At 39.9% G+C, this 11,256-nt stretch overlaps 1 protein-coding gene across 1 annotated transcript; it reads right to left on the bottom strand.

Annotated features, from left to right (window-relative positions):
• Positions 1–408: 408 nt before the first annotated feature.
• On the bottom strand, positions 409–10,698 carry NPY4R2 (neuropeptide Y receptor Y4-2). Its single transcript, XM_041415943.1, has 2 exons — positions 10,567–10,698; positions 409–4,766 (listed from the first exon to the last, which is right to left on the bottom strand). Exon 2 carries the CDS (start codon positions 4,648–4,650, stop codon positions 3,517–3,519), a length of 1,134 nt encoding a protein of 377 aa, XP_041271877.1. The 5' UTR covers positions 4,651–4,766; positions 10,567–10,698; the 3' UTR covers positions 409–3,516.
• Between the last annotated feature and the right edge of the window lie 558 nt (positions 10,699–11,256).

Raw genomic sequence — 11,256 nt, 5'->3', positions numbered from 1 at the left:
ACTGTATACAAGGAACACAAAAATGCTCAATGCTTCTTACACATTAACAGTATATGTTATTTACAATGGATAAGAGGTATGTAAGCTATTTCTGTTCTGTTACCTTCTGCTGGAACCAAAGAAACCTAGTCTCCCTTGGCCACATAAAGCCTCAAATTGACAAATAAAATGGCTCTTTCAACTATGCAGGCATAGTTCCACCCAGCCTTGTGACTTTGCCTTCAGAGGGAACAGGGAACAGTTGCTACAAAAGTTCTTTAAAAACTAACAGGGTATTATCCTCTACTGCATTTGTGCACAGCAGCATAAGCCTTGGTGTATGCACAGAATGAAGGATTGGTACAGGCACCTTTCCTGTTCAGTCCTTTGGTATCTAGATATATTTATTTTTCTATGTTTTCTGAGGATTGGTACAGGCACCTTTCCTGTTACATGTTCAGTCCTTTGGTATCTAGATATATTTATTTTTCTATGTTTTCTTTAAAGTTTATTTAGTTACTTAGGAAATTTTAGAGGCTGAAAAACATGTATCTCAGGATAGTAAGTAGATGGATAGATTGCAGCTGGTTGGGAGTTCTGAGGATCTGCATTTTTGCAGTTAGATGTATGGGTGCAGTTTGGTGGCTTTTAGTGTTTAAATCCTGTCGTTTATCCAGTCCAAAGTCAGTTAGCAATAAACAGTAGTTGACTCCAAACTTGACACTTTGCTTAATCATGAGAGGAAAATAACATCCGTTCGTGTTTGTCTGTGTTATTGTAAAGTTGGATCTGCTTGCTTTATGTATCCACTTGTGTTCATGGAAAAAAATGGCCACGTGAATTACAGTTAAACAGTGTCAGATCTCGCTCATATTTCTACCCTCTGCAGGAAGAACTCGGGTCTGATGCACAATGCCAGTGCAGAGCTCTAGTGGCAGGTCTCTGCTACACTGTAAGGACTTTACCAAAGAACTAGTGACAAAGACAGGTTCATAGAAGTGCAAATGTTAAAGGTAATTTTGTTTCCATTCAGACACTGGTGCTTGAAAAGTTATATACTTAAGACCATGTATCAGCTAATTTTCTGTGTTTGTGTTTAGCAGAGTATTCTTACAACAGCTTTACAGACAGCTAGCTAAATGCTGGAATTCTAACAAGTGCAAAAAACAGGCAGAATTACTCAATTACTTAAATTGATTCTAAATGCAAAACAATGACAAAGTTGAAACAGTAATTAAACCCTGAAGTAATACAGCACAGTTTTGATATAACTCACACTGATTAGGAGGAGCTGCTGTGTTTTGTGCTACTCAGCGTCCCATGGTGGTTTTGGCTACAGTAGCAAATTTCAAGATGCAGCTAATATAAGAGTCCTCTTGTTCTGTGTTTTTAGTAGACTCAGTGTCCAGTCTAGAAATTACATTGCATGCAAACTAATCAAGAGAAACAACTTCTCAGCGTAGCAAGTACCAAAGAAAATAAAAGAAAGCTGGTATCCGTTTGAAAAAAAAGCAAAAATGTCTTGTCAAATAGTTGAGGAAGATACAAAAGGTAATCATACACCAAGTCTCTCACTAAGATATACAGGTTCTGGCCAGAATTACAGGGGTGGCTGCATCAAAAGAGCTTCTGCCTTAAGATTCTGCACACAAGAATTCAAGGCCAAACATCAAGTGTTACTGCTGAAATCTGTGCACCCAGCTCATGGCAAGGGGTTAACTTTTTTTTCTGCCAGCTGGGAGTATGATAGCTCTTGCTGCCTTATAGGGCTTAGCTCTTGGCCTCAGATACTCTGCTCAGCATCCATATTCCTGTCAGTTCATGGCATGGGAAGAAGTCCTTTTCCTCACCTAGCTTTATACCAATTTGTCTGATCAGAGATCTGCCAGCTAAGGAATTAATTACTAGTTACTTGCATAACTATACACTGGATGTCTTCAGCTCCATGCAAACCTATTGACTGCAACAAGTAATGACCGCTTATCAAAGCGCAATTCATGTTGGAAATTATCTCAGCTGACCACCTAGTCTGGTCTTCTGCTAAAGTTAGTTTAGCAAATCAGGCCAGGATATGCTTCGGTATTTTGTTAGCATTAAAGTTGTTGGTCTCCTTTTTGCACTTGCTAGCTGTTTTTTGGGGTTTTTTTTAAAATCTGTACCTCAGTATGGCCTTCTTGGGCATGCCTTGGTTTCTCAGTAGTCACTGAGCAATTTCTCTGGCTCCAGAGATTAAAAAAAGTTTATAGTTTGTAGGTCTCATGAACAAAGGCTACAAATAACACAGTTTTGAAAAAAATATGACCTTCATTTTACTAGAGCAATTGACTGTACTACCTATGTGGCTTGGCTTCAGCCTGACCTGGATTCCACCTGTGTATTTTCATTGACCTTCTATTGATTTGTTGAAATTCAGCTTCACCTGTGTTGCTGATGCCAGTGAGTGGGACTGATATCTGATGTCGGGTTTTATTTTTTAAGAAAACTCAAAGTCTCCATGCATATGCTTATTTCTTTGGAAGTATAGCCATTCTGGAAACACATTATTTCCACAAACAGGTTTTCATGCTCAGTCTGACCTTCTGAATTAGATACTTTGCAATATAAGTACCAAGAAGATGCTGAAGCAGAACGTCATGTTGCTACCAGGTCCTGGAACAACTCCTGTAATCTGGCCATCTCGTACCATCATAGCATGAAGCTGTAGCATTGCTGAGCTTTGTGACTGACAGCAGCCAGAACTGACTCGTTTCCATGTAGATCTACAACTGTTTTTCATGTGCTTAAAAACAGTTCTCAGCATCATCTCAATGCATTCTGAGTTTAATCCATTGAATAACATTTTCATTTGCTGCCATCCTTCATAAGTGACTGTCCTCTTTACATACCAGGGTCATTGTTCCTTGTCTCTACTTGCAAAGGCAATGACTTTTCTCAAGCTTATGGCAGAGAGTGAAGTTTCATATAAACAGGCAGTTGTTTCATGTGAAGATCTGAAAGATTACTGTTACTTAATGGGCTGTGAGAGGTGGTAAAAAAATTGATACTTACATAATTGATATTCACAAATATTTACAGAACTTGATATTCACACTCTGTTCCACTGGTGTGTCAGCTGTGCATAAAAATCTTACTAATACTGGAAAACTGAGAGTCTTCTCCAACACAACTTTTGGCAGCCTGCGGTGATGAAACTGGAAATCTGGTTTTCTACTGCAGCCATGGTAGAGATACAAGTTTTGCTGATTAACCCATGTCAGCCTCTGTGCACCCACAGCTTAGTCACTGATCTTAGAGCAGCTGCTTTACATCATCTTGGTCTTCTCAGTGTCCGTACCACCTCAGTGACATGAAAAGCTTGTGCACCACAGCAGCAACTGTGAACATTTAAGACATTACTTTCTTTGTTCTTCCAAAAATCAGGTAGCGATGGCTTCCTGTTCACAACCCAGCTGTGGCATCACCAGTTGCTTTATTATTACCCACAGGTAATAATTGATGTGTGATGTCAATGCACCCTTCTGAAATGTTTTCTGCTGGTTAGATAGAATTGTGCCTGCAGTTCAACATCAGTGACCCCTTGGAAATTTCAGTCTGCATGGTGGATAAAGGCAAATGATCATATTCTTCCATTGAGGCAGTTACTGAATTATGCTGGCAGCTCAGAATCAGTGACTTCACTTCTTTTTTGAAATTGCTGTTTAGGAAACCATAGATAACAGGGTTGACACAGGTAGAAGCCATAGCTACCAGGTGGCACAATGAGAAGATCAGGTTGTGGTGGCAAGGCGAAATGATTTTGTAATTCCAGTCCACGATGGTGTTGAAAACATGCAGTGGCAGCCAGCAAACAGCAAAAGCAGCAACCATGGATGCTAGCAAGATGTTTATCCTTCTCAGCTGGACTGCTCGGTTGCTGTACTCACTCTTCTCAAACATGTCCTTTCTCTTCTGCAGGCGTAAGTAGATACGCAGGTAGCAAAGGATAATGAAGAACAGAGGGATGCAGTATTGCAGGAGCAGTAAAGTGGTAGTGTAGATAAGTTTGTGCTGCTCAGAAGGCCAAGAGTTGATACATATTGCCTTATCAGTGGAAAAATTCATGAAGTGTGAGAGCTGCTCATACAACTCATTAGACAAGACGGATGTGGTCAAAAAGGGTAGGGACATGAGACATGCTAAAGTCCAAATCACTCCAATTCCTAGGTAGGCTTGGGAGGTATTTGGCCTCCAGCCAGTTGGATTTATGATGAGCTGGTGTCTTTCCAGAGCAATAAGGACCAGGGAAAGGATTGACACTGTCACAGTTGTGCACTGAGTGAAAGAGGTCATTTTGCACATGACTTCCCCAAATATCCAGTAGTCCATCATGGTGTAAACAACAGTGAAAGGCAGGCAGACAAGACACATAAACAAGTCTGAAATTATTAAGTTGAAAATTAGGATATTGGTGACATTTGCCTTTTCCTTCTGTCTGGCAATGACAGCAATCAGACAGATGTTTCCCACAATGCCCAGAACAGTCTCCAAGCTGTAAGAGGTGGCCAGAAAGACAGTAAGGTCAGTGATGTTCATGCACTGATTGGAAATGTTCATAGGAAAGCTTCTGCTTGAGCTCCAGTTCTTGTTGATCAGGAAATGAAAAACATCATTAACAGCCCTTGTCTTATTCATCTTGAATCCTGAAATATTTATCCAAAAGGGTGGTAGTCAAACACAGTCTGAGTCTTCTGGAGCCAGCCTAAAAGCGTTATATCTGTTCTGTCTGGCTGTGGAAGGTTTGGGTATGTCTGCAAAGGAAAGGAAAAGAAAAAATATGTTTAGTTATGCTGCAAGAAATTAGTCAAAAGGGTAAGGAGGGAGACAGGGAAGCAAATGCCAGGGATTTTGTGTATATTCTGCAGCTCCCTCTTACACAGTTTATTAGATCATAAAATGAAGCCCTTTGCTACACTGTGGTATGAAAGTCTGTGCAACTCTATTGAATTATGAGTATGTTTATTCATTGTGAGGTTGTCCCATGGATTTAAGAACATCTTAACTTCATTATTTCTCTCAGTGCAGTATCTTGAACATCACTAATGCAGTAGAGTGGTGATACAAGAAAACCAGATCAAAACCCACTCAGGGTAAAATTGTGTGCAATTCTGGTTTTGCACGGTTCTGATCCAAAACTGGGAGGAGGACATTGTGAAGCTGCATTTACCTTCAGCTGTGCTAAATATCAATGTGCAAAGCATGGCATTTTAGGTGCACAAAGCCAACATTAAAATACCTTCTGTGAAATGCATTTGTAATTGCAGCCAGAACTCACATTTGTGCAAGACAATCACCATGCAAAAATGCAGGCTCATTCTCTGGAGGGATATCATGGGAAAATTTGTAAAAAGTCTAAAATAATTCAAAATAATTTCAACATTTTCCAGCTTCTACACAGCTGTGATAGGTCATGGGAACTGCAGTCCAAATTTCTTGCTTCCTCATTCCAGATGAACTCCAGTGCCCACGAAGCATTGATATCTCCCCTAATTGTGACCATGACAGGGTTTATCAGAAATACAGTTCAGTTCCCTGATTTTGGCTTTAAGAGTGAATGATTTTGATAGTGTCTTCTAATTACTTCTGGGAAGATTTTTATTGATTCTTCCTCAGCATAATTTTGCTTTTTTTTTTTTAACAAATCTGTTTTAAAAGCATGTTCTATCTGCTAGATAGTGTTCTTGCACAGACAGATAGGTCTGCTTCAAACTCACTGCTGCCAGCCATGAGCTGGGACTTTCAGTGGGATTCAGGAAGCCAAACCCATGGAGTTAATCGGTGCTGTTTACTTTTGGAAATCTCAGTCACAGGACTGCCTCAGCTCTCTCAGATGACTCCTGTGAGCCATAGCAAAAGCCACTTTATAATCCTGACCCTCGAGTCCAAATCCTCTGTGTCCAGGAATCAAAGAAAAAAAAATCTGACCCTGCTGGGAGTTCTCATCAGGCCAGAGGCAGTTGCGTGCTGTTCAAGGGATTGTAGTATGAAAAGTAAACAAATACTCGTAGAATGACACTATTTAACCACTGCATGACACTTTCCTCCTTACATGTCACTCAAGTTTGTAGGGTGGTGAAAAATGTCTGAGATTCAGAAAAAAAAAACAACTGATCATAGAATGAATACATAAGCAACATGGTATGGTGAGCTTATCACTTCAGTGAGTAGCATTTATTGCTGAACAACTGCATGCCTAGAGATAACCAGTACTGTACAAAAAGCTATCCTATCATTTTCTTTGCCTTGTCTTTCCCATTATGAATTTTATTGTTTTCTGGAGATGTTGCCTCTCAGGACCTAAAGAAAGGAATAGCGTGCAGTAAATAAAATTATGCTTTGGGATCATTGTTCTGCTTGATCACCAAAAATAAACAAGTACAGTAAATTCTTTTGTATTTTGCTAGACCTGTTGATTTATCTAACTCTATCTCTCTTTATCTTTCTGTCATCTATCTGTATCCATCTGAGGCAGCCAAGACAGTCACACAAGCAAAACATATTAGCTCTTTTTTTCTCAGTCTTTCATTTCCTCAGTAGTTTAAATCTTAACTAAAGAGGAGCAAAGAAAATTCTCTAAATTGAGGATATAGGCATGAATCCTTCTGTCCACTCATTTTTGTGTTGTTGCCTAGTCCATGTGAACAGATTGATACACTTTCTGGAAGAAAAAGAAGCAGCAATGGTGATGTATGGATTCCATGTTGACATATGGGGAGGGTATGGTGGTCTGTTTTAGTGCAAAAATGGATATAGAATGAAAAACCTTCAACCAGCCCCATAATTTTTAATGATTGCTGGCCAGTGGAGATGCTGCAAGCAAAACAGGATGGGCAGCCTGCAATATTACTTTGTGCCAGTCAGAAGAGATAAGTCCTGGCATTTGGACAGGACAACCAGATTTTGCTGTAAACAAAACATGTGAGCTTTTCACTATGGTCCCAGCCTCATGTCCTTAGCTACAGTATCCTCAACAACAAACACATGGTTCTCTTTTGTTGCTTGAAAAATATGAAAATATGTGCAGTTATTACAAACATCTGTGTCCACAGAGTAAGCCCTCTCAAGGGTCCCAGACACTTTTGAACATGCTGAAACAACAATGAGAACCAATAATGCTGAAGGGAAAAAAAAAAATAAAGTGGTGGAGCCACCTGAAAAGCAGAAGCCAGATCCCACAGGTTTATGGAGCGCATTTCCAAGAGAAATAGCCAAGACTGAGTGCGGCTGTGTGTTGGTCACTGATGGTAAGTGTGGTGGGGATGAAGAGCATCTCTGAAGGCTCTGCAATGTGTGTTGTTGGGTTAGGAGCTCCCTCTCTTTTAACACCTTGCATTCTGTGGTATCCCCCATCAGATGAATGGCAAAGACTTCCTGGGTATTCAGTCTTATGGTGCTGCCCAGAGGTAAATAAGGAATTATCACCCTCTTATCACAGATAAGGGGACTGTGAGAGGGAGATGGGACATGAGTTGTGCAGTGTCTCAAGAGAACCTGTGATGCATTATGAGGTGCTTTAAACCACCTGCCAACCTGATGTCTTGGGAAAAATCAATGCATAGATCACCTATGTCTGTAGTGTTCTTTAACTCTTCCAGCAACCATAATGTAAAAAGCAGTCCCAGGAAAATAGAAAAATAATTATTGCAGTGATACACTGCAATATACATGATGCATATACGCTTAGGCATCCTATTATGGTATCCTTGGGTGGTGGTTCCTCAGGGATAATCACTCCCAAGTGATGTGTTTGGCTTTCAAGGTGCTTGGTTGCCATTCGGTTTATTCTAAACCAAGAGCCAGTAAAAAGCAGTGTGTGCATATTCTTTTTAGACATTTGAAACAAAGGTGAGCTAATACAGTGAATCACCAGTGCAGTGGGAACAGGGGTGTTAGTTAGTCCCCTCATTGCATTGAAGGTTTGTTTATTACCCCAGAAAACATACCAATGAGATTATGATCTAAGAAAAAAACAGCTTTTTTCCCCAGAAAGTGAAGCAATATTTACTTGGCTTGTAGGAGTAACAAGTATATCTCCTAAATCTGTTTGTTGAGGGAGAGAGATTTTTTGCTTGTTTTTTGCTCATTTGTCTTTAACAAAGAAAGAGGAATCCTGTTCAGTACTCTTAATGAATATTGGGAAAGAGTTCAGTAACAAAAACTAAGATGTTCATGAGAGTTTCTTCTCTAGTTAATGCAGCATGAGACAGCTTCTCTAAAAAGCAAGCATCACAAAAGTCTGCAGTAAATTAACAGAATACAGAAGAAAGAAGAGAATAAGCTTTCAGAATTAATCTAAGTTCAGTTCCCTACATACATCTTTTGTAGACATTTATCACTCTTCTATTTGTCTTGGAAGCAAGGAAGAAGAGCAGGCAAAGTTTAAAAGGTTTGTCTTGGTGAATAGCACAACCTTCTAAAGTAACAAATGTCACTCAGCTTGTCTCAAAAAAAATAAACCAGATTATCACTTGTCAGCTTAAAAGTCTTGCCCCAGGGCATTATCCTGTATTTCCCAGAAAAATTCCTCAAAGAAAAGGGAATTCTGCCGAAATGAGTCAGGGAAGAAAACAAAACCCTCAGTAGGTTTCAAGGAGACTGCTAGACCATAAGTGGCTTCAGGCAGTTAATGCATGTGTGCTCTTTTGAGAGACCTCTGGACTCAAAGACATCCTATGAAAACCCCTATAAAAGCTTTTCCTGGAGGCAGGATAAAGCAGGGGACTGCTACAGGTGCTGGGCTCTATGTGCCCACTGGAAAAGGGTGGGTCATTTTCACAAAGCTGATCATGATCATCCACTGCCTGTAATCAAATAACAGTCCCAACAGTTGTGATGGACAGTGGAAGCCAATTTCCACATCAGACATTAGTCAAAGAAAAAAACATGTTTGCAGTGTCTGGATTCATTATCTGGTACTTAGAAGCACTTGCTTATCTGCCCATGAGCCTTACTAGTTGTTCAGACCACTGGCTTTCAGTCCATAAGACATTCGGAGAGAAGCAATTCCTAAAGACAAGAAGTGATTGTATCACTTATTTAAAGAGTTACAGCAATTACTGGGAGTAAAGCTGCCTGTTGTCTGCTAGGAAAAAATAAAAAAAGAGCAATGGAAAGGTTCAACAGAATGCCGGAATTTATATTACAGATATTAATTGATGTAGTGGGGACTGACTGACAGTGGTATCACCTTTTGGCTGCCAATAACATCATCCCAGTAAAGTAGATTTGGTCTGTTTAGCCTTACATACTAAAGAAAAGTTAAAAATCACTTTACAGCTTCCCAGGAAAGCAACACTTAACTAGAAGAGAAAACATGTCACTGAGTTTGCAGACCTCCCACAACAGTGTTTAATCCATAAGGGATCCAGTACAGTGAAAGTTAATGATGGACTCTTCACCTCTTTTTAAGCTTTGTATTGCAAAAATATTGGGAGAAACTATCTCAGGTCATTGAAAAAGCTATATAGGATAAAAATTTCTAGAACCTGCATACTTAGGGTATAGAAAAACTTGTGTATATTAACCGTAACATAAGGGGTGGCATAAATATCAAGGAAAGGGAATTCTTTCTCTCCCTCTCACATCTGCATGTTTTCTGAGGGAAACCTTTTGGAGCTTATTAAATTCTGCTATGAGTTTATCTTCTCTGATCCTGTAGAAAGCAGGGAAATTTTACAAAAGCATTTAGCCCAACTTTTTATTTTCTGGTTAAATTCGTAACAACCTTACCAAAGATATGGAGCCAGCTCACAAAGGTAAAATGTGAATAGTAAATCAGCAGACTGGAGAATGGTAGTTAGTCCCTGGTTTCTTAAGATTAATGGCTTTTGTGACATGTTTGCTACCCAAGAGAAAAAAAAAAATACATTTTTGCAAAAGTGATCTTTACCAAAGGAACTTTGTGACATGTTTGCTACCCAAGATAAAAAAAAATACATTTTTGCAAAAGTGATCTTTACCAAAGGAAATGGTGAATCTGTAAAACATTGCAATGGGCACCTTAGCAGAAAGTCAGGATATCTGTAGAGTGATGCGTTGTATCCTGTCTGAAGCTGCATTGATTGTGTAAGGACCAAGAAATCTCAGGGATTAGGAGATAAGAAGTGTTTTCCAGCGACCAGAGGCACCCAGAAAGGTTCTTTCTGTCACACCACAGGGTGGCAAGGATCAGGATATCTGGAGAGTGATGCGTTGTATCCTGTCTGAAGCTGCATTGATTGTGTGAGGACCAAGAAATCTCAGGGACTAGGAGATAAGAAGTGTTTTCCAGCGACCAGAGGCACCCAGAAAGGTTCTTTCTGTCACACCACAGGGTGGCAAGGAGCACACTGAACTGCAAAGGCCCCCAAGAAGCTGCCATCTCCCTCTTGCACCCCAAAAGGTTGCAAAGCTTTGCTCAGTAGATACAAGAGTTGGGCCTTTCATGACAAGTCAAACAGTCTTCATTAATCAAACACAGTCACCTGGTTTTTTAACAATAACAGATGATAACTTTAATAAAGAGATGTGAGCTCTTGACAATCTGAAATAGATAATTTAGAAAATTCTTACCAGTTACTGATGGAGAGACTCGCTGCTGTTGGTGGCATCTCTGTTCGGGAAGAAAGCAGAAATGTTGTAGAGTGAAGTAAGACGTTTTGTGTCCTTGCAATCCAGGAGAGAAGCTGTGCTGGTTGTTTCTGTAGGTAATTTGGATGGCATCTCTCTCCCTCTCCCCCTCTCTATCCCGCCCTCTGTCCTTCCCTCCCTTCAACTTAGCCAATGAATTCTGCCTTATGATTATGGTCTGACTTTGAAGTTCTGGCTCCCTCTGCTGTTGTATAAATATACAAATTCTAGGGATACTTTCAGAAAAGAGCTGTGAAGTATCTGAAGCATTGCATGTCCCCATGCTGCACTTGATAAGTGAAAACAGGGAGACAAAATACAGACATAGAACCTAATCCTGTTCTCCTTGCTAAGGCAAGATTTCTATTGGGCTTCAAAGAGAATTTTGCCTCATACTTAGGAGGCCAGTACCAGTTTTCTCAGATTTTCCATTCCATCACAGACAGATGTTGAAATATTATTTTAGAAGGGTGCACGCTAAAGTCCTTAGATTGTGATTGGGGATAAGACACACTGTTACACAGGAAAAGAACTCAGAAATAAAAGAGCATTGAGAAAGGTGGAAATAAAGTGGGGAAAGGGGTTTGCAGAAGTGCCAGATTTCTGTGATTTTTTTCTCCAGGTCTTTCTCAT

Source organism: Onychostruthus taczanowskii, unplaced genomic scaffold (genome assembly GCF_017590055.1).
Source record: "Onychostruthus taczanowskii isolate IOZ18803 unplaced genomic scaffold, ASM1759005v1 scaffold5, whole genome shotgun sequence".
In the NCBI taxonomy this organism is placed as follows: domain Eukaryota; kingdom Metazoa; phylum Chordata; class Aves; order Passeriformes; family Passeridae; genus Onychostruthus; species Onychostruthus taczanowskii.
Note: the sequence above shows the minus strand (reverse complement) of the source record. Positions and strands in the feature narration are given on the sequence as shown.

What these genes read in the sequence shown, in the direction of transcription:
- NPY4R2 (XM_041415943.1), bottom strand. Translation starts at nt 4,650, where the DNA reads ATGAATAAGACAAGGGCTGTTAATGATGTTTTTCATTTCCTGATCAAC.